The sequence below is a fragment of the Diuraphis noxia genome, unplaced genomic scaffold, assembly GCF_037042655.1.
Source record: "Diuraphis noxia isolate RWA-SAM2 unplaced genomic scaffold, SU_Dnox_SAM2 contig0001, whole genome shotgun sequence".
NCBI classification, from domain to species: domain Eukaryota; kingdom Metazoa; phylum Arthropoda; class Insecta; order Hemiptera; family Aphididae; genus Diuraphis; species Diuraphis noxia.
Genome location: NW_028301711.1, coordinates 31,375,539 through 31,400,109, shown reverse-complemented (window position 1 = coordinate 31,400,109; position 24,571 = coordinate 31,375,539). Strand labels below are relative to the sequence as shown.

The window sequence follows — 24,571 nt, the reverse complement described above, 5'->3', positions numbered from 1 at the left end:
TTGAAGAAATAAAATATGATTATAAATTTATAACTATTAGAGCGCTTTCAGACGAGACACTTTGTGGCCGGCTTAGGTACACGGAAAGTATTCGGCCTGCCGGATGGGAATGCGCGTGGCGCGGCGGGTCACATGTTTGATAACATTACGGTGTTAAATAATTCACAATTTTTCTCGAAACTAAAAAAAATATTAAAAATCTGGAGATTAATGAAAATAAAATTTTGAAACGTTAATATTTTCAGAAAAATAAGCTTTACAAAATGGCTAGGTATGTTTATTTTTTTTGAAAATAATTGAATAAAAATATTAATTTTTTAATTTTTTTACCAAAACATTTAAATAAATAAAAAAATGTAACAATTGTAGTTCTGAGCCCTGTAAGACTTACTAAAAACCATAATTTTGATATTTCAATTATTTTGTGAGATATCGGCGATATCGCAATGGGTAAATATCAGAATTATTTATATTTATATTTAAGTATAAAATTTTTTTAAATATTCTGAATCTTGGGTCTTAAATTTATAGAATTTTGTATGCTCCTGATATATTTTATAGTTATACGTATTGTGCGCCGTGTAATACGTCTAAACACCTAAAAGGGGATTCAGCGGCTGTGGCGATGATAATAATAATAATAATAATAATGTTAAATAATGTCGCACTCGCCATCCCACGAGTTGTCGACGATGCGTACACGACGGCTGAGATGGGAATCTTTCTCCGTCGTCCGTCTGAGTTAATTCCACTTCCGTGGGCACTGGGCGGTGCGATGCACAGGTGTACTACACACTACACAGTAATATATTATATTATACACTATAGTACTATACATATTACATATACGAGCAACGCATCACCGTCGTTCGCTGCCACTGCCGCACCGCCCGACCATCGAACACAAACAGCGATGCGACGGTTGACAGGCCAGGGGTGTCCAGACTCCAGGATCTTATCATAAAAATCTACAGTACATCATAGTGACGTATTGCTGTAACACTACAACTTTATAGTATAATAAATGTTGACTTATAATATCATACACATTAAAATTTAAAGTACAATATCGTTGTAAATCACTATCACAGATCTATAATCGAGTAACGCCAAACGCGTTGTAAATTTCGACGGCCGACGGAATGTCCGCGATTTGGTTACCACTGGTATGCGGCGCATAGCGCGGCGGCGGCGGCGGCTGCGCCGTGGTGTTGGTGGTTGGCCCGTTAGTTCGTAGGGCGGGCGGAGTACTGGAGTGGGAGATATCATCACAATAGCGGATCCGTGGTACGGAGTAGCGGAAAAGTAGCCGTGTACCAGTGTCCACGGTCCGCGTTTTCGGACCCGTTGTCGTCAATCACTGTTGCCGGTACCCGTTATTCATTTTTTATTCTTTTCCCCATTTTGTTTTTTCTTCCTAAGAAATCTTTTTTTTCCATACCTCTTGGTTCACCACGAACTATTACAATATTACTATTACTATTACTACTACTATAACTATACTACTACTACAGTTGTACTACTACTATTACCACTACACTACTACAACCACAGTCAGCGGCGTATAACACACGCTCCGTGACCGTACACATACGTATTACTTATATATATACATGTATTATACGCACACGTTTTAATACGGGAAGAACCACTCACACTCGCACGCGCACGTACAACAGCGCATACATACGCGCATGCACACACGGCATATCGTAGGAATGGTTGGACTGCACGGCGTATAGGTCGTAGCAGTAGCTATCTTATTGTTATTATTATTATTACTATTATTATTATTATTTTTATTATTATTATTATTATATTGTTCGTGCGGTAGCCCCGATTAAGAAAAAAAAAATAATGATATTGTTGTCTCGTTGTCGCGTCGATCATCGGTGCGTCATACGTCGGGTGTAGCCGTGGATTTCGTTCTTGTCGTGTTTCGTTTAAATGATACCGCTGCTGTCGTGCTTGCACCATTATCGTCGACAACAACAACAACAACGACCACAACGTCGGCGACCAGACAGCACGGACTCCTTCGAACGTCGTCAGGAGATTGCAGTGACCGCCGTTGTACCAAATAATTGATAATAACAACCCGTCGCCGTAGACTCGTAGACATTGTTGTCGTTATTGCCATTGACCGTACGACAGGCATTTTCGCGTGTGTGTAGCTTCGGTGCGGTGCGCGGCGCCAGTGACGTCGTCTTTCAACAGTAACTACCGCTCGGCTCGCGCCGATATTTCATACTTCGTCACCGCCAACTCGAGAACTTGACCATTTATTGTTATCCGCACGATTTTTGTGCGTTTTTATGTAGTAATTATCTTCTACCCCCTGTATGTCAGGTGTCCCGAGCGTTCTTGATATCGTGTCTGGTCCTGGTCTCGTCTTCGGGCCTAATGTCGACATCACTACGATTGTTGCGCAAACGTCGTACGGGAAACGAAGGTTTTCATCGTTCGTCTTGTGACAGTCGCTAGAAAGTGTACGACCATCTCGCAGATGTTCGTTGCTGTACCCGTTGACCGATCTGCCGTAGAAAAGTCATCCGTGGTTCGGACAATGTGCAAATTGTTGCACGTCTGTTGATGCTAGTAACGGTAACACACTGTTGAAAACATTACCCTTCAAACACGAACAAAAATGAATTTGCGACACATATTGTTATAGCGAATATAAAAGGTAAATAATTTTTTACTTTAATCAATCTAATATGTTTGGGTTGCGAATACTGTTTTAAAAATTAGGTAATCACCGATTACAGATCTAATGTTCCATAATCTGTTTAAAATTAAATGATATTGTTACTAATGTGACATGTACTATAGGTAGTTGGTGTTGGCTATTGATATTTTGTACAATATACTCTCAAGTATACTTCTTGGTACTAAATTTTTTAGTCAAGTGATTTATGTTTTTATATTTGTGTTTTATCAACTATTAAATACAGATTTAATGAATTAGGCTGGTAAATTACATCCTTAAAACTTAATCTAAGGTAGATATATTTATACTTACCTACTTAATATAAGCAATATTTAAACTAAGTTAAGTAATATTTAAGTGAAAATATATATTGCACAATGTTATCTATACAATTAAATTTACAATAGTAATATTTAATACATGTGATTGACTTTAATCTGGCCACATATTTTACTTGTTAATTTAAATTTTGAATTACTTAATTGTACTAGCTTATTTGCTACCTTGTTTAATGAAGATGATAATTCGTGTACTTACAGAATGTTGCTTATATTTATTTTAAATTAGTTAGGTATATAGTTGTATGTTGTATCACTTAATAGTTGATACTGAGTAGTCATTAAGTACAATAAAATTTTTGTAGGTAATATTTTAATACAATATAAGTAAAGTAAAATAATTGTATAAATCTATTAGGTACTAGGTAGGTATTATATTATAATTAAAAATAATTACTATAAATTAAATACAATTTTCAACGGACCATTGTATTTTAATTTTCATATAATTTAATTGGGTTTAGGCAGTTAAATGTACTATTGAAAAAAAAAAATGTATTATAGTATTTTTTTGAATCTAAGTTTAAATCACTATCTACAATAATATTAACTTAACACCATAATGTTACCTACTTATTTAACAAATTTTAGGTAACAATTTGATAAAATTATTATAAAAAAAATATTAGGTAAAAATTTGACAAAATTATTATTTTTATTTCATAAAATTTATTAAACGTATGTGTTATAGCTATAAAAAAATTAAAAATCCACATAATTTTATACTTGTTGTGTAAATGAATAATATAATATAACTTTTATTTTGTATACTTTTTAACTTAATTCAATATATTATAAATTAATAATTGACAATTGTTGACGCATACTCGTATACAATAATTTTTGATTTCATTATTATTATTATTATTACTATTACTTTTATCTTTATTATATTGTATTATTTATAGGTATCTTATTCTTGTCGTTATCTGGTCGATCAATATCATTGTTCAATTATATTTCAGTGTGTTACTATCCATGTACACATATTATGTATCATTGTGTCTGCTACCGTATATATCAATAAAGTACTTAGACATGCAAAATAATTGGATCTTAATGTATATATAGGTAATTAATATATAAATTTTTTTTATATATATTATTATTTTATACAGTCTATTAAAAAAAGTAGTGTTTTGGTTGTTTAATAAAAAAAAAACGTGAAAAGAATATTTCATTGGTGACCAAAATAGTCGGTCATTTCAGAATGGCCGAAAAGGGAAAGGCTCATTTTGGCAGAAAAGTGTTCCGCCCATTGAAACAACTGAAAAGTGTACATAGTTATTTGTCTGTATCAAAGAATAAACCACTAGTAACAATGGTGTACAGGTTTAATACTTACAGATTTCTGATGTCTAAAGATTTCCAGTGATTTTCTATTGACTCTTTAACGAGTTCTTTAGTGCTCGTAATGAGGTCTGAATTGAATATATATATTATTTTACTGAAGGAATTTTTACAGTTCCTTTCAAAATTATTGAGGTATGCCAAAAAAATATTTAAAGAGATTTTTGTAATGTAAGTAGGTAGGTACTTACACACTAAATTTATTTATTTAATACAAAGTAGATATTAATACAAATTAAGTCACTTAATAATTAGCAGACAAATGTTTAAATATTTAAGTTAGTTATTATAATAAATTGAACATAAAATAAGTTCAGTAAAAGTTATTTGTTAAGGAATCGAGGTAATACTCACAAAATAAGTTACGATTAAATTTCCTTAAGTTTTTTTTGGTATCATTTTGTACAACCTATTGGTCTACTTGACCAAATTTGAAATTACGGGATTGCTTTGATGTTGCATAAAGTAATTTTTACTTTTATGTATATTTAGGTACAACATTCTTATAAAATGATAATGATACTAAGATATTTTAAGATACTACTATACATTTATTTGAATTCATAAATAAGATAACTTTTTACAATATGGGTAGGTAGGGTATTTATTTTATATTTATCCAGACATTTATGTATCTATTAAACTTTGAACAATATTTTATTAAGTATATAATAGTAATGTATTGATAGTTTATCTCTATATTTACTGGGATATTTACATATAGATTAAAGGTATCGTCTATATAAAATTAAATGTTTTAATATTAAATATTTATATAAGTTACTTTTATAAGTACCTGCTAATATGTTTTTTATGAGGTTGGCATGTTTGTAAGTTTGTATATTACATTTTGTAATCGTTTTGTAATGTCATTAATTATATTTGAATATTTAGGAACCATAATTTGGACCTATTAAGTAGCCTCACTATTATCATATAGGTAGTATAATAATTATGAATATAAATTATTTTAATAATTATATTTATTTTACTCTAATACCTACCTAAGTACATAGATACTTTTCTATTTTTTGTATTTAATATTTATAGCAGGGATCACCAATAAAAATATTTTTAAAGGTTAGGAATCTTGAAATTGTTCTCAGGCTATATAAATTGCTGGAATTGAAAACCAATTAAAGAAAATAATAAATTACAACATCAGAACATATAATATTAATGGTTTTTACTTTTTTTCCTCTTGTCAGCGGGCCGCCATTTGGCTATCCCTTGTTTATAGGGTTTAGTATAATCATCTCTTTTTTGACACAATTTTTATTTTATTTAAATTTTTTATTTAAATTTAAATCTATGAGATTACTGGGCCTCACTGAGACATACTCGTGTGGAGGCCCAGGGTTATCTACTATACATTACATATTTGCATAAAAATTATAATTGACAGACATCTACAATATTTGTGTTTGAAATTAATAACCTAATTGTACAATAGAAGTAAAAACAAAAACAAAAACAGATAAAGTATGTTATAGGTAGATTGGTACAAAATAATTCACGACGAAAATAATACTAATATTATAAATACTATACATATTTTTAATCATATTTAGTGACGTCACATTCATACATTAACCAGTGTGTGATATGTTTCTTAAATAATGGCAATGGCAAGTTCGCTAAATAATTTGGCATTGAATTGAGAATCTTGGTCCCTATGAAATCAAATACTATTCGACAGCCGGTTTTTTTTGGCCAAATTTGGGAGTATTTATGTAGTGCGTACCTAGTATTGACACCATGGTTCAAAGGGGACAGTATATTGTGTTTTTTTATATACAAAATGCTTATTTTAAAGTACAGGTTTTTAATATTTAATACATTAAACTCTTTAAATATTTTTTCGGTTGGATATCTACGGTCTTTTTTAATTGCAACTTTGATAATTGTGTTTTGACAGGTTTGAAGTAGGGAGAGAATATTGTCATAGGCACCACCCCAACCTATTAAACCATATGTGATTTGCGATTCAACAAGAGCTAAGTAAAATATTCTAATGTCTTTAGGTGGTAGAATATCACGAAGTTGTTTTATTATATAAACTAATTTTTTCAACTTATTACTAAAAAAATATGTTAAAATTATGTTTATTACATCAAAATATTGCAATTATTCCCACTACGCCATAGCATATTTTCAATATCATTATTGTAGCGCCACGGAAAAGTTAATAATATAAATCCAAATTAATTTACGGCAGCCCGCGGCTGTATGACCTCCTACGAATGATATGGCGTGGTAGCCGGCGGTCTTAAAATTATCAATACCTAATTATTTTTATACGGACGCTAGCGGCCGCATGGCAGTCAACGTGTCAAAGAATCTAATTCATGCAAATAACATATTTACTTACTTTTCATTAATAAACTACCTAAAATTAAAATTATGAATAACATTCTAATAATATGTATTTTTCAATACTTATTATTTTCTACATTCTTGTAAATTATAAGTAAAAACATATATTTTTACAACTTACAAGCTTTGATAAAAAAAAGCCGGTAAGTGGATGTCGCTCTGCTGTACAGTAGGTTACAAGTGAGTCTCTTTAATGGATTGTATTAAATTCAATGATCTTTGTATACAAAAAACGATTCAGAGTGAAGACTGTTGATCAGACTAGGATATTTTAACTAACTAATTCATATATTCTCAATTCAATAAAATGTTGTAAAAATTTGAACCTAAAATGGTTATGAAAAGAAATGTGCCTATAATTTTTAATATTTTTCAATTTCTATTATATACATTTATAGGGAATCTTTAAATTTTTTGACCCAACTAATAACATTTTATTGACATTTATAGATTAAAAACCAAAAAATTTTAAATTTAAAATATCTATAAATAACAGTGTTGAAATATATTGAAAATGTCATGTATATATAGTGAATCGTTTTAGAGTTACACTAAAAAATCAAAATACCACTTTTGAAAACTATTCGAAATTTTTGATTTTTAAACCCCTAAGTACCCACTAGATTCATTTTCCCACCAGAAAAAATACTGCTGAAGAAATTTAAAGGTGATGACATACACACACAAAAAATAAAATAAAAAAACACATAATTGTAAAATCAATACATTCATTGTTTCTCTCAGAATCTAAAGGGAGTAATTTAAAAATGTATAACCTAATTTTATTATATTTTGAAAATATTTCAAGTAATAATGTTCTTAAGGGTTCAAAATTTAATGTCTTTTTCTGCCATTAACGCTTAATTAAAGTTGGATTTGTCTAAAGAAAATTAGGATTGATGCCGTTTTATTTTTTTGAGTTTTTAAATTCCGTAAGAGTTTTTTAAGTTTTGCTGGAATCGGTAAAACCAAATAAATATTGATTGTCCAATGAAAATTTAAACATTTTCATATTAATCTATTATAATATGAGGCAATAATGTACCTTGGTTTAATTTTTCTTCATTAACTATTTAAATTAAATATTTCATTTATTTGATTTGATAAATTATGAAAATTACACAATTATGGATGTATTTGGTTTAGAATTTTATCTATAGTAATTTAAACCAAAAAATAATTTTAGATTCTGAGCAGAGCGATGAATGTATTGATTTTACCATGATGTGAGTTTTTTTTTTGTGTCTGTCATCACGTTTTGGGGCAGTAAAAATGCTTCGATTTTTGACTTCAGTACCTCGTTCGATCAGAAAGTGAATCTAGTTGGTACTTTGGGGGGTCAAAAGTAAAAAATTCTTAATACTTTTCTAAATAATCGAGAAAAACAAATTAAAAATTAAGGGAAAAACGGGAAATTTTACGAACAATCATTTTTCGACAAAATCGATTTTGGTTTTTGATGTAACTTTAAAACGAATGACCATAGATACATGAAATTTTGGTGTAACTCTAAAACAAATGACCGCAGATACTTGAAATTTTAACTGAATGTTTATATAGGCATTTTATATATTTGATAAAATTTTCAAAATATTTAGATTTGTTTAATACCTTTTATAAAGAGGATTTGTTATTGAAAGGTTATTAGCTTTATTCGACTTGACCTGGACATTTAAAAGTGTCTGTTATTAAATCATGTCAGTGAACTAAAATATTATTGCATGAGAACGGAGTTTTAACACTGTTTAGTTAAGTTACTTACTATAATTTGAACATTATAAATTGACTATAACTTATAAATATAAAATAATAACATATTTATTCAAAAATATATTATATATATTCAGGGCTTCAAACCGTAATGATTTTTTGTGGTTAATGGTTTTAGTTTGTCTACTGTTCTTTTCGGTTTTAAAAAGTGGTTAATATTGGTTTCATATTTTATAGATTTTTAAAACCGTTTTTCAAATTAATAAAACCAGTTAGTTTTGTTCTTTTGAAAATATAGGTATATAATTTTTTTTTTATATAAGTAACAACTTTATAGGTACCTCAAACAGATTGTTGTCATGGTTATGAAATAATTTACACATTTTTAAAATTTAATCTTCAATTTTAAAAGTGATAGCGTATTTTCTATAAATAGTGTGGTGGGAAATTAGTAGCCAGACCACAGATATACATAATAACTATATATATATATATCTGTGAGCCAGACTAAAATATTAATAAATCGTTGTCCGTGCTTACACTATAATTTTTCATATTATTACCATCAACACAGTCAGACCAACTTAACAAAATCTGTAAAATTAAATATTATTATTCATAATTATTAAACATTTAATTATTTCCGTTTGAGAACTAAAAATATTTCTGGTTAACTATTTCGTTTTCGTTTTATAAAATAACTAATTGTGGTTCCGTTTTTGTTTTTATTCGTATACATTTTCCGATAAAACCGGTTAATAACAATTTATTTATGTTATATCTATTAAGTAGATGTTGAAAAGCAATTTGTTGTTGTAATATGAAAACCTTTTTTGCCTTTCTTATTTTGTTGTTAACTTAAATATGATAAAATTAATAAGTAGATGTTGAAAAGCAATTTGTTGTTGTAATATGAAAACCTTTTTTGCCTTTCTTATTTTGTTGTTAACTTAAATATGATAAAATTAATAAGAACGTATCAATCTAATGCCCTTTGTGTGTTTTTTCAATCATTTTACTATTAATACTTAAACTGGTTATAATTATTTTCATAACTAAAGTATTGAAGAAAGAACTTCAGTGATACTATTAAGTGATACTGCATTAATTTCACTTTATTAGATTAGAAATACATTAAGTCTCTAAGTGAAGTGATGAAATTGTATTGATTTTACGATGTGTTTTTTTTCTGTTACTCATAACCTTTTTGGGCAGTAAATGCAACATAAATCTAGTTAGTGCTTTAGGATATTTTTAAAGTAAAATATAACTCTGGGATAAACAAAAAAAAAAAAAAAACATAAAAATGAAAATTGAAAGTTTTACGCAAAATCAGTATTTCACAAAAACAATAGAAACTGACATTTCTACCAAATGTTCATGTTATAATTTCCTATAAAATGTCCTTTACTATAATATCATGTAATTTGTTTTACTTGGTCAAAAGCTTGAAAATTGAATACATGGTTCTCCATAAATTATTATAAAAGATTTATCTGAAGATGTATTTGCATTATTTTTATAGGTGAGGATTGAAAAAAAATGTGATTCAAGGTTCCTCATAATTTTTAGTTCAAAATGTTATCAAAAATCTAAACATTATATAAGCACAATTTTTTTTAGAGACATTTGAATTTAAATTTGATCAAACTTTGGTATCATGTAACGATAGAATAATTGGTTTAGTTATAGTGTTGTTATTTTAAATATTATTCTTACATACTTGAAACTTTCACTTAAAAATATTATTTTAAGGGGTACATACAATGATAATTTACAGAAATTTTTAAATTCTATGTTTTAGGTTTAAAATTAAAAAATCTGCCATATTAGATACTAACAGAAAAATAAATTACTTTAATACCAACTAAATACATGTATCATAAAATATTCTTAGTGATATAGACTGATATCTTCTTTGCTCGTCGAACATATACATTACTATTGCCTCATCAATAACGAAGTACAATCACAACAATAGTGTTATACTGTACTCCAGAACGGTTCTCTTCATACTATAAGTGAGAAGAAGGTGAATAATTAACAGCAAGATGTTAGTGGTGTTTGGTACTGTTTTGTACATTAGATATTAGAATGCATGCAGTTGAGCTCACAAGCAATTTTTTTTCTTTTTAAAAAATGTATTTTTGTAATTTGATGAAACTTTCAAAAAAAAAAATATATATTTTTAATATTTATATTTATATACTCAATTGGTGAATCAGAATTTACTTATAGTATTCAATTTTTATATTATTGTTAATAAACCACATACAACTTATTTATTAAACTATTCAAAACATTTGCATATTAAAGTAACACAAATCCCCATGGGAGGGCTAGGGACTTGTGAAATCAATTAACTCTAAATTAGTCAACTTCTAGGTAGGTTCTTTAAAATGCGAACATATGAAATAAGTTTTAAGTGGCTATTAACAGTAATATAAAATGTAAGTACTATAGGAAATCTTGATTTCACCAAAATGTCGAGCGTTTAAGTTTCAAAATTTTCAAAAATTAAATATTTTTGGCAACTTAAACTTTAAAAATACAATTTTTTCTAAAAATTGAGTGTTTTAAGTTTTATGACCATGACTTCTAAATAAATACTGAGTTACTTTTTTGAAAGTATTGTAACATTAAGTTTGAAGAAACACATTTTGACAAAAAAAATCACGTATGAGCTAAACTGCATTTATGTCGACAACAATAGTCAAAAAGTTGAAATAGTTTTTTTCTTCAAAATGAAGAAATGTTTCAAATTTGAGGAATAGCAGATAATATACTGATAGTCTCTTAACATCTTTGTACCTTAAGTTAAATTACATGAGTGTCTGTATGCTATACAGGGTGTCTCGTGAGCATTTACCTGTTGCGATACCTCTCGAAATAATGGAGATATCAAATTTCTGGTTAAATAAGACTCACAGGGATTAGAACTACAATTATTTTATATTTTAATTTATTTTAATGTTGTGCTAAAAAAGTTGAAAAATATATTTTCTTATTTAATTATTTCCAAAAAAATTAAATAGCCATTTTGTAGAGTTAATTTTTCTGAAAATATAATCATAACTCGCTCTAAAATAAAAATAATAAAAAGCCTCTGTGATAACCTAAATAATAATATTACCTTTAATTTTTATAAGAGATCAATTCACTCTAATTTTTAAACTAACAGAGCTAAATTGGAACTGCTGAGCGTAAAATTTGCTATGTTACACACTTATAAGATGGAGACAACATATGCGGGTATGACCTTCTCTTAAAAGATTCTTTTTTGAGCTTATAATGAAAAAAATACCACCGCATTTTGAAGGGAGCATGGCTTATTAGACATTGCTGAAGAAACATTATTATGCCATAAGTGTGATAGTGTTTGTAAATGCTAGAAAACGTGATCGCAGGTTTGAATTTTGTCCTTTTCTTTGGTGTTAAAAAAGGGGGTGTCAGACCTCATACTGTGTATTACAGGTACACCTACTTGACTATGCTGTCTACATAATAATCTGTATATTTGAGCAGAAAAGTGTTGGTAGTCTGTATATTCGATCAGCACCAATGTGTTATAATAAAGAAAAAAAAGAGAATTTTAAGTTTTTAATCATGTATTCTAAATTAATGTAGGTTCTTAGATTGATGTAGAATATAAACTTTTTTTTGGATATAATAACGCACTTCTTATTTTTGTTACAGTTCTTAATAGATATTTTAGTGTTCTTTAAAAAATTAAAACTCATTTGATGTCTTAATAATTTCATTGGTGATCACCTATTAATTTTTATTTAAATAATTTAATCACAATAAAAATATTGAAAGTCAACGATGAGGCTTTAATTAATGAGTTGTTTTATTTTTGTTTTTAGAGTCTAAAAGGAGATGGCAAGATTGAGCAGTGCAAATGTAAAACTTGTATTCTTCTTGTTGACTGCTTTATTTCCTGTCACCTTAGCTAAAGGTATTATACAATACTATTATATATATACTATTAAAAAAATTATGTGATTTGAGTTACAAATATTTTCACTTAAATAATTTAGTTCAATTTATAGATACTTCTCGTTATGATACTGTATATGCCTGTGAAGGAAAACCTCTTAAATTGGAATGTAAAGATGGTGAAATCATTCATTTGGATAGGGCTATATATGGTAGATATTCTATTACCGTTTGCAATGATCATGGTAATACAGACTGGAGTGTCAATTGCATGTCCACAAATACTTTACCACTACTGCAAGCCAGGTAATTAGAATTTATTTATCTTATTAAATTTTTTATATTAATTTGCTATTTTATTTTAGATGCAATGAAAAAAGAAATTGCAGCATACAAGCAAACACAAGTTTATTTTCTGATCCATGCCCCGGTACTATGAAGTATCTTGAGGCACAATATCGTTGTGTTCCTGGTAATTCAATGTTCTGAAATTTTTGATTTTATAGATTCATTTTCATCATAATATTTACTAAATTCTAGCATCACTGTCAACTACAACACTCAGACCAAATCCTCCTTGGTTAATAACATCACAACCTAGTGTTTGGAATGCAGATAAATTATTGACCCTAAAACCGGCTACACCAATCCCACCAATTTTGTCATCACCTCAATTAGATGATATTGTCGGATCTAATGTAGAAGAAGAGCCTGTATCAGTTTCTGTGACTACTACAAGTACAAGTACAACTGCTACACCAGAAGTTTCTATTGTTGTTAATAATTATAAAGAAAATAATTCAAAGACTGATAATGAACAACACTTACAATCAAGTAAATTACATTTTGATTATTATCAGTAATTAAATATAGTTTATAATTTGAAAAATGCCAGTATTAAATTGATGATTGTGTTTTAAAAAAAATTGAAACTACCACAGCAAAATCAAGTTTATATGCTTCTCTTATCAATTAAATAGTATTATTTATTGAGACTTTTGAGTAAATTATAATTAACTTGAAAAATATCCTTCAAATAAAAAAGTAAATATTTTTCACGATTGCTTAAACATTTTATGTTATACATTTCGATCTAATAAAAAAAATATTTGAATTATAAATTTTGAAAGAGTAAAACTCCATACTAAATTACATTTCTTATTGTAATTTTTGTTTAACTTGTTATTTTCACTATTTAATTAAGCTTAATTTCTGGTTTCTGAATACTTGTATTTGTTATTTAATAATGTTTTATATTATTATATTTATATCATAGCAGGCGCAATAACGACTGAATGGATTGTACCTACCAGTGATTTACCACCACAGTTAAGCATAATTGATGTTGAAGGAATGGATGATAGATTATCGTTGTCATGTGCTCCTGAAACATCAAGAAGTTTATTTTGGAATTGGACTAAATCAGGAGAAGAAGCTGTACAACCATGCCCTGGTGGTGCTGCTGGTCTTGCTAGGTAAAATTTTATTAGATATTACTGTGTTATAATGTTATATATTATCTAAGCATTTAAATTGAGCTCACTTATAATTTATTTTTATTTAATAGATGGAGATGTCAGACTTATATTAAAGGTGTAACATTTAGATCACCTCCTACACCAGATCTTTCAGAGTGTCGTTCAGTATGGTTATCAAGTTTAGAAAGTAGACTTCATCAGGGAGATTCTATTATCAGTATTGCAAATGATTTATCTCAGGTATATACATTCAGGATGATACATTTTATTTAACAAAAATGTATTTCTACTTTTATTTGTGTCTATATTATGACTCAAGTTGCCTTACTATATCTTATATTTAGTGAGCGACAATTAGGGAATTTCTAATGCTATTACCCAGGATCTATTTGATAATTTTAAATTATTATTAGTATGTATTTTTATTATTGTTTAATGCCGGTCTGAAATGTCACTCTCATATGGATATTTAATTGTATAACAATATAAAATCAACCTTATGAATTTTACGGCAACTTATCGTGTTTTGAGAAAATTAAAGTTAGTTAATATTGTTTGATTTTAATTTTCAAAAAAATATTTTATTTCAGTAGAAAAATGTCTTGACTGTACAAAATACTTTCTATTTTTGATTTTTAGTTTGATTGTTATTATGATTTGATAACAAAATTCATATTTTCAAGCTTTCAATTACTGTTTAATAAGTTTAATAAATACAATTTTTTCACTGTTCATAGGATCGTATGGACAGTTTATATCTTGTAAATATTTTACTTTTGAATTCAATTTTTTTTCAGAATTAATTTTGGATTACATGAACTGACTTTAATTTTGTCAAAACTTAGGTTTTAGAAACTAAAATTGTTGCAAGGTTCTGTGAATAATAATTTTTTGTTTTAATGGATTTTATATTTATGTATTAATTTTTTTTACTATAGGTGACTGATAGTAAACCATTATATGGTGGTGATATGATGACTACAACAAAAATGTTACGAGATGTTGCTCAAAAAATGGAAAAGGATATGGTTACATTTCCTGATAAGCAACAACAGGAGGCTATGGTTACTGATTTATTACAATGTGTCGTGCGGATTGGCAGCAATTTGCTTAATGCTTCTCAATATCCTTCGTGGAAAGACCTGACGTTTAGTGAACAAATGCGTGTTGCAACTAGTTTATTGATTGGTCTAGAAGAAAATTCATTTCTACTTGCTGATATTATGATGAAGGAAAAGACAATCACTCATAGTGTTCAAAATATTTGTAAGCTACTAATATTTTATATCATCAATTATTATTAAATATTATTTAAATATTTATTTTTCAGTATTGAGTGTAAGAGTTATTGCTACACAAAATGTTAACACTGAAGTATTTCCACATTCGTATTCATCTAATGCTGGATTTTTCATGAATGACACATGGTTACAATTGCATAGAACAGCATTGCTTGAAAATAGTGAAGCTGGTTTCATAAGACTTGTTTACATAGCATTTGACAGTCTAGAAAATATTTTACAACCTCAATCAAACAATGGTGTTCGAATAATAAATAGTAAAATTATATCGGCATCTCTTGGTAAAGGAAAACATATTCAATTACATCAACCAGTAAAATTATGTTTTCAACATCTTCAAATTGACAATGTTAGTAATCCTACTTGTGTATTTTGGGATTATACAGAAAAGTGAGTTATATATATTTTTTAATCAAAATGAGTTGATAAAATATAAAAAAAAAACTTAAAAATAATTTTACTGTACAATTATATTATTTGTTTTAATGTGTTCTGTAAGTTTTTAATCAAATTGTTTTGGTGAATCTTATTTAATATCTAACAAACATGTGATGAATTTTGTTACTTTATATATATTATTTATTGCACATTGGAACTTGCTTGCTAGTTTAACTTTAATATCAGTTAATAGTAAGGAAATTAATGCAATAACAACTTTCAAAAATTTAATTTGTATGTTATTATAAAATTTATTAATGTAATTTATTAACCAGTGATGACATAATACAAAGTTTTTTAAATAAAAATCTATAATGTATTGAATTTTTGTGTCCATTATAATTTTTTTCATTTATTATGCTGATGTTTTTTTTACAGTGGATGGTCAGAAGAAGGATGTTCTGTAATATATTCAAATCAAACTCATACATTATGCAAATGTAATCATTTGACAAATTTTGCTATATTAATGGATCTTAAAAATTCGGATAGTGAACCTTTAAGCATTGCATCAAATAATATGGTCATGTATATAAGTTGTATATTTTCTGGAATTTGTTTTCTATTGGCCGCAATTACTCTACAATTAACAGTTAAAGTAAATTTATTTTTAATTTTTAATTTTATATTTTTGTATATTAATATGTGAGTAATACATTGAAATTTTTATTTTTAGTCAAATCGGACAGTAATTTTGAAAAATGTATTTTTTTGCCTTTTCTTGGTTGAATGTTTTTTTATGTTTGGAATCACACAAGAAAATATAGTTTTTATTTGTACAATTATGGCAGCAATTTTACATATTTTGTTACTTTGTTCGTTTACATGGACGCTAATTGAAGGTATGTCAAATCTGTGTTTGAAACGATTTTTTTCTTTTTAAATATTGTTTTTAATTCTATTTTATATCAGTGATTTATAAGATCATATAATTAAATTCAACTTCTTGTTTAAGAAAATTTTTGACACAATATAAGATTTGTTTTTATGATTGCTTATATATTATTTATTTATTTCAAATATATTAAAAATGTATAATTCATTATTTATATAAGAAACTATAGGAACATTAATTATATCATTTATATCAAATAGTCTTTAATATTAAATTTTTTCTCTTATTATGTTAAGTAATTTAAAATCAATTTAAATTTTAGAAATTCATTATTTTACTAACTAGTTGAAGTTAACTATAGTATTAATATAATTAATATAATATATACAGGGTAATTCTTTTAAGTGGGTACACTAATTATCTCGAAAAGTATTTACTTTTTTCAAAATATTTTTTTACTTGGTTTCAAGTTGTTAAAAACCAACGTTTTTATTAAAAAATTATATTTTTAACATTTTTTTATCCCTATAATTTTTTAAGGATTTTACTTTTTTGAATGACAACATGTAGTTTTAATTTGATATTCCAAAACAGAATATTTTTTTAAGTAATTTGTTGTATAAAAATTGAATTTAGGGCAAGTAGTTTACGAGATATAGGTATTTAAAGTTTAGATGAGCGGAGTGGTACGGGGTTATCCCGCAAAATGTTTGTCCACTACTCCGCTTGTCTAAACTTTAAATACATATTACTCATAAACTACTCTTCCTAAATTCGATTTTTACGTATCAAAATACTTAGAAAAATATTCTGCTTTGGAATATGAAATAAAAACTCTATGTTCTCATTCAAAAAAGTAAAAAACTTAAAAAATGATTAGGATAAAAAATATTTAAAAGTATAATTTTTTAATAAAAACGATGGTTTTTTAACAACTTGAAACCATGTAAAAAAATATTTTGAAAAAAGTAATTACTTTTCGAGATAATTAGTGTACCCACTTAAAAGAATCACTCTGTATATATAGATATAAATGACTTTAAATCATATTTTATATGTATTTGTATAGGGTTAACCTACAATATTATTTAAAATTCATGAATATTATATTCTGATCCTTTTTTTTTTATTGTACTTTAATTTAATTTTTTTTAAATAATAGTTGGTGTACAATGTACACTGTACATAATAAAAAAGAACTTATACCTAGCATAAAATGGATCTCCTATGATAACGTACTTATACAATCATTGCAAACAACTTAAATTTAAAATAACTGTTCTTGTCAATTATAATTATTCAAATGAATTACAAGTTTCCTAAATAGAGGCTATAAAATGTATGATTTGGATGATGCTCTATATATACTTTTGATATTCCAGAAAAACTCAATTTGACATCATCACTATGTTTTAACTGTATTATTATTTGTATGTTTTTAGGTTTTCATTTATATGCTACATTAATTGAAGCATTTGACTCTGAAAAATTGCAAATGCGTTTATATTATTTAGTCGGTTATGGAGTTCCATTGACAATTGTTATTGTAGCTTGTTATATGGATAACACTTATATCTACAACTCAAATAATTCTTTCTGCTTGCAAGCAAATACTATTATTATTTATAGTATAATGTTTGTAGTTTTAGTAAGTCGTGAACATTTTTAATAATTTATAGTGTTTTCATTAAAACATTAGGTTGTTGGTAATAATATTTATCTTATTCTTTGTATAGGTAAATCTAGTCTTTCTATGTCTATCATTATATATTATTAAAAGTAATTCTTCCTTGATGTCAGTCAAATGTAAAGAAAATGTTAAGATAACATCTTTAAAGTAAGTTATTAAATAATATTAATTTATTTGTCTCATTCATTTTTTATTATTATAAATCTATTTATAGGATGTGGTTGAAAAGTGCTATTTTATTATTTGTTTTCATAACATCGACGTGGACATTAGCATTTCTATACATAGCTTCATATTCAACATTCATGTTGTATATATTTTCCGCAGTAAATTGTTCACAGGGATTGTTAATAATAATACTTTATTGTATTAAAAATAATTCGGTAAGTCGTATGAATTGATTTTGAATAAAAAATTATAATTTTAACTCATATATTTTTTTTTTTTTTTTACAGGTGTATAAAGTTTTTTCTGAGTTAACAATAATTTCGTTTTTACCTTGGCAATGCTGCTTAATAAATTCTACACCAGAATTGAATCTTAATTATAAAAATCAAAGAACTAGTTTGTATGGCACATCAGTTGGCCAAAACAGTCAAGGAAGTATAGCAGAATCTTCAACACCAAGATCTTTATCTTCTCATAGAATGAATGTATGTTTGTTTAATACATAAATTCATATGTTTGTAAAAACAACTTATAATATGAACTTAAAATTATATTCTTGGGGATTTTAATTTTTAGACATTTCACCAACCTCACGAGCGACATGCTGTGACAAAAGTTGTTGATATCCAAAATGAAATGGACCTGCCAAATTTGGAAAGTTCGATATGTCATGAAGATCCAAAATCTGGAATATGTGGTGCTACGTTACCCTACTCCCGTTCTTGTCAAAAGAGTTATTCTCGCACTAAATTGCCTAAGAATTCTGCTGTATTCAGTAGTGGCACCCTTCATAAACAGTCATCTCAGGTACCTTCTTAAAAGCAAGTTCATGTTTAAATTTAAATTATATATTTATGCGTAATATTCTTTTTGTTTAGAGCAAACCTAACATTCAAGATAACTGTTTTACGCTAAACAAACCTACTTATGTACATAGCAGTCGTGGTGCACCCAACATATGTTCACTTCGGTGCAATACTATTGGTGATGGTTTTGTTGACAACAATTGTTCATCAAAAAAATACATTGGGGCAAGCGGTGTACGAGCTACTAGTCCATGGAATCACACATACTCAGAAATTATGGGTGGTATATCCGCATCCGCCGGACTAGATGATCCAGTGTATGAAGAGATAGAACGGGAACGTGAACGAGAGCGAGAACAAGCTGCTCTTGTATCAGATTTGAGCGATGAAGATGGTCGACGAAACAGTGATATGAGTCGCCAGTCATCGAAGAGCTATGGTGACCATAGGCCACTTATTATGGCTCCTTCACAAAACCCAGAAACTCATAATTTCCATACAGCTCTCAACGCTGCATTTAAGCAACAACTTAAAGAACAAACAGCTAGGACAATAGCCGTATTGGACGGGCAAACCGTTGTGTGTCATTTGCAACCCAAGCAAAATGATGTATTTAATTCTCAGACTATTCAACATTATTCATATGAATGTTGATTGCCTATATTAGAGGGTACCTATTAATGATTTCTATTATATATAAATTAACTTTTCAACTGCTTAACCTTAAACATGACTCCATAAAAGTTACATTAAAATTAAATATGTATGTATTTAACTCAAAATTTAATTAAGTAATAATTGATAAACATAACTTAATTTTGTTCGATGATTATTTCGTCTCTAGTTGGTATTGATACATGAACAATTTCGTTATTTAAAATTTATTTACAAATGAGAAGAAATACTTAAAATCTATTTGAACTTTTTAAAATTTTTAGCTATACCTATTCAGACTACAGTTTAAAATAACATGAAGCATTTTAGGTAGTTCAGTCGAATTTTTTGTTCCAAAATTCTTGTATTAATTTAAATGTTGATATTCCAACATGAATTAGCCTTAAAATATCTCTTAAATATCCAATAAATTTGATTTAAAATAAACTAATTCTAAACTGAACTATTTAAATTATTTGTAGTACCTATTAAAATGTTATAAGAGGAATTATTTAAATGAATCTGATGGAATATCGTCTAGTCCTATGAACGAAAGCAATAAATTTAGATATTATTTAATGACATAATTGATATTAAATCATGCAATAACTTAAACTGCTATATGTAATAAGTATTAATTAATTTTAGTTTTTGATTAGAAAATATTCCATTGACATACAAAATTGATATTATTTTTAATTATTCTAATACTAATAGTGAATACTGTTTTATGAATTTGTATAATCGGTGTCTCAAAGGTAAAATTACTAATTTTAATATTATTTTTCTATAAATTAAATTAAATATTAATATTACAATTTTTTTTTGTAGTTATATTTACAGCAGAAATACTCCTAGAAATTAAAACAATTGTATTCATAACTGAATACTAAATATTTTTATTAATATTGAATACTATTTATCATAAAACATAGTATTAAACTATTCATTAATTAGTATAATATTTATGATATTAATATAAATTGGAGGGCACATGAATTTAAATAATTAATTTCCAACAATTAAATATTTATTATTATTATTATTATTTATTAATAATATATTTTGAATTTTCATTCCTTAAAAATATCAAATACAAAGGTAAATTCAAATAGTTGTCTAATAATTACTTTAAGATAAAAACATTTATAAAACAAATAAGTTCGATAAATATTTTCAGACAATTTCAATCCATTTTCACAATGCTGTTTACAAAGTAGAATTTGATTTTTGTTTATCTGAAATTTATTTAATTTCTAATAGTGGTTTATTTATTTTTTTAAATTATTTTCATCCTATTATTTTTATTTCTGATAAATTATTACTTTTTAATTTTTTTTATCAATTTTATTTTTATACTGATATAAGATAAAATCTACATTGCATTTTTAGCTTACAATTTAATTCAACCTACTACCTAAACATATATTTCATAATCTGCTTGAAATGTTCCTAAATAGATCTATTCTTCTCCGATGCATTGTGAATTTTAATGTTTTCATTGAGACTGATTATTGAGAGTTGAGACTGGCTTTTCAGTTTGTATGTTGTATCATCTATTAACTGTATGAACATTATCATTTTTAAAATATTTTATGTACAAAATCATCGTTGAGTTGTTCTGCAGATATTAAAAAATTGTAATATTAACTTTTTAACTAATTCAGAAAAAAATAGAATTCTACATAATTTATCATCTTTTAAAACATAATCCTCCATTACTATATTATATTGATTATATTCCTAAAGTATTCAATATGATTAAAAATATATGTTTATTACCTATCTAGGATTTTAATTTTAATTAAATGTTAATTTTCTTAATATTATAGAAATAAATAATAATAGTAATAATAATTTTAAAAAATGATTAGTAATTTTGTAGAGTTTGTTTACCTGTTATTTTTATTTGTCCATTGATGAGATTTTTGAATATTCGATAGTTGCTATAAAATGGAATGATACATTTGTTTAATTTTACATTATATTCATGTCATTTTTTAGTTCTTAGAAGTTATAAAACCCTTAGATAGAGAATAATTTTCTCATTCTCATAAAATTTTACCAGGAGATATTTTGTACTGACTTAAACATTTTAGCATAATTTAAATGTTTTCTTTTATAACTTATAAAATAATTTTAATTAAGTATGTACTTAATTAAATCCCAAATTGTTGTGTTCTTTCAATATCTAATTACAATATTTATTATGTTAAAAATATATATATATTAATTATAAATATTTTCATGCAACTTGTGAATATTTAAAAAGAAATTTACAACTTAATTCAGTATTACTCAGATTTATTCTTGCTTTTATAGAAATCATTCGTTTTACTTTTAGTACTTGCATAGTAGACAAATTATATTGGAATTTTATTTTCCATACCTTAACTGTTATTGAAATAAATCATTTACGTTATATATTTATATATATACAATTTTTTTATTGTGTAAATCACATAAGCTGTATGATTAATGTTATCAAAATCAAAACTTAAGTATGTTTATTTGTTAAAATGTTATAGTTTTTAAAATGCTTACGATCTTGTTAAATTTTTTTAAAAGAATCGATTAACATACTCCTGATCCTCACTACTTCATTACTTTATGATTAACTATAAGAATAAACTATAGTCTGTATTTGATTAGTTCTCGTATACCCTTAAAAAATTATATTATTTTTATATATTAAGTTAAAAGCTTGTTTTGCATTATGTTAATAATTTCATTTAGAATATAAACATTTGGTCTTTATGAACAAAAGAGCTTAATACATTGTTTATGTAATTATGAACTATGTATTGTTTAATTACTAGCTTTTGTGTGACTTGGTATTTTCAAAATTTAATTTTTATTTTCTATAGTTGTGTGTATCAATTATCATTTATTTTATTTTTTATCCATTCTATACTTGTAATAAACTCAGTATAAAGTGATTTTATAATTCTTAGTTTTCAACGATGTAATCATTGAAATAGTTATACAAAGACCTGAAATATTATTGGTAAATTGTTATAACATAGGTATTGAAATCAATGAATTTAATGAAACTTTTTCAAAATATGTAATACCTGTTTTAAATATTGAATTGTGCGGGTCGTAATATACTTAACATTTATAACATAATTTATACATTATAATGAACACTTTGTAGCTCATGTTGGTTAAATGGTTTATTTAGTTGTATATAGGTTAACTTCGAAAGTAATGAGTAATAGGTATCCTTATTACAATAGGTTTGTCATTATTACATGATTGACGTATGCTGTGATCATATACATTAGTATTATATTTATATAATTAACATGTAAAAATTGTACTATAAATTATATAATTAGATTTAAAAATAAATCCAATTAATTTTGTATTCAGCCCTCTCATTTTTATACTCGTTCTTTTTATTTTACGCGAACAATACAATAAATTGTATATAATGTAAATCAAAAATGTATACAGTTTTAGAATATAAGGTTCCTTTTTGTTTCTTTTTATTTGTATTATTTGTGTCTTAATATTGCAGATTTAAATACATGAAAATGGCTCCGAGCAGTCCTATATTAATAAAAACAAATATTCAACTTAATATGTTTCAATTGTTATTATGTTACATAAATAGCAAATTAAAGCTGTTTCTCTATATAATTTTTATGCTACGAGTATTTAAGTTAGAAATGAAAATACTTATTTTCAATTTAACTTAGTTAGGTATTGTTAGTTTACATAAATATTTTATTTCTACTGTACTGATTGTCAAAAATTAGTAGAGATGTCTTATATTGGATCTAATTCAAAGTAAATCTAGTTTGTTGTTTTGGGGCAATATCTAGAGCATTTTTTATTGGTGTCCCATACTTATAAAATATTAAGGCATTAAAAAACTAATTAAAATATAATCAGTCAAATTTAAATTAATTTAATATTTTTTTTCATTAATAAATAATAGTTCCAGGGTACCCATGGCCTTATGAACCACAATATGTATTTAGTCGTGAGTGTACCTATGTTATTAATTTACATATGTATACTAAAAATGTTTTTCTTACAATGTTTTTTTAGAACTTTCATGTAAATAAAATTGAATATAGAAAATATATGAATTAAAGAAAAAGTTTTTGAAAATAAGTAGTTTATTTAAAAAATGTAGCTGGTAGCTACAAATACTTTAAAAATGTATTTAAAATATGTATTTGAATTTTGAATAGGTACTTAAAACTTAAAAGTATTTGAATATTTTTATTCAAGTTTTCCTAATCATACATTTGAATTTTATTTAAAAAAAGTTGATTATTTGAATTGTAGTAAATAATAAAAATAATTTTAATTTAAATAAATACCTATTTGAATTTTATAGCAGATAATTAATTTTTATAATAATATGAAGATACAGATTTAAAAAAACCTGTTTACTTTTTTCGAACTATATGTTCACCACCGCTCATCATTATTTATGTTTATGTGTGGGCTTTTTACAATAATTTAAGTTTTTATAAAGCATTGAGTACCTTTTTATCGTACATTAAAAATACTCATAATTCACTTAAAAACTAAATTATTGTAAAAACCAGTGGCGCAGAAGTCTTAAAAATCTAATAGGGGGAAAAATATTTCTAGAGGCCCAACATCTTAATATCGGAAAAATAGCATACCGTGGAGAGGAAAATGGTAAATATGAAGCGGCCCTATCTTAAATTTTCATAACATAGAGTTCGGCACCACTGGTAAAAACGATCATACTATTAATGTTTTTAAGATTAAATTTGATAATAATAGGTCAA

The 24,571-nt window shown here is 26.4% G+C and overlaps 1 protein-coding gene across 2 annotated transcripts; it reads left to right on the top strand.

Annotated features, from left to right (window-relative positions):
• The first annotated feature begins 1,762 nt into the window (after positions 1 to 1,762).
• Cirl (Calcium-independent receptor for alpha-latrotoxin) lies at positions 1,763 to 23,379 on the top strand. Of its 2 annotated transcripts, none has more exons than XM_089215813.1 (17): positions 1,763 to 2,686; positions 12,351 to 12,442; positions 12,537 to 12,729; positions 12,789 to 12,895; positions 12,964 to 13,257; positions 13,700 to 13,898; positions 13,991 to 14,141; positions 14,840 to 15,167; positions 15,232 to 15,592; positions 16,019 to 16,238; positions 16,317 to 16,482; positions 17,918 to 18,123; positions 18,212 to 18,312; positions 18,380 to 18,548; positions 18,621 to 18,818; positions 18,910 to 19,140; positions 19,212 to 23,379. In XM_089215813.1, the coding sequence occupies exons 2-17, from the start codon at positions 12,364 to 12,366 to the stop codon at positions 19,791 to 19,793; spliced, it is 3,585 nt and encodes a 1,194-aa protein (XP_089071939.1). In that variant the 5' UTR covers positions 1,763 to 2,686; positions 12,351 to 12,363; the 3' UTR covers positions 19,794 to 23,379. The 2 variants fall into 2 exon arrangements, with proteins under 2 accessions (XP_089071939.1, XP_089071938.1); XM_089215812.1 differs by having other exon boundaries at positions 1,764 to 2,686; positions 12,525 to 12,729.
• The last annotated feature ends 1,192 nt before the right edge of the window (positions 23,380 to 24,571 follow it).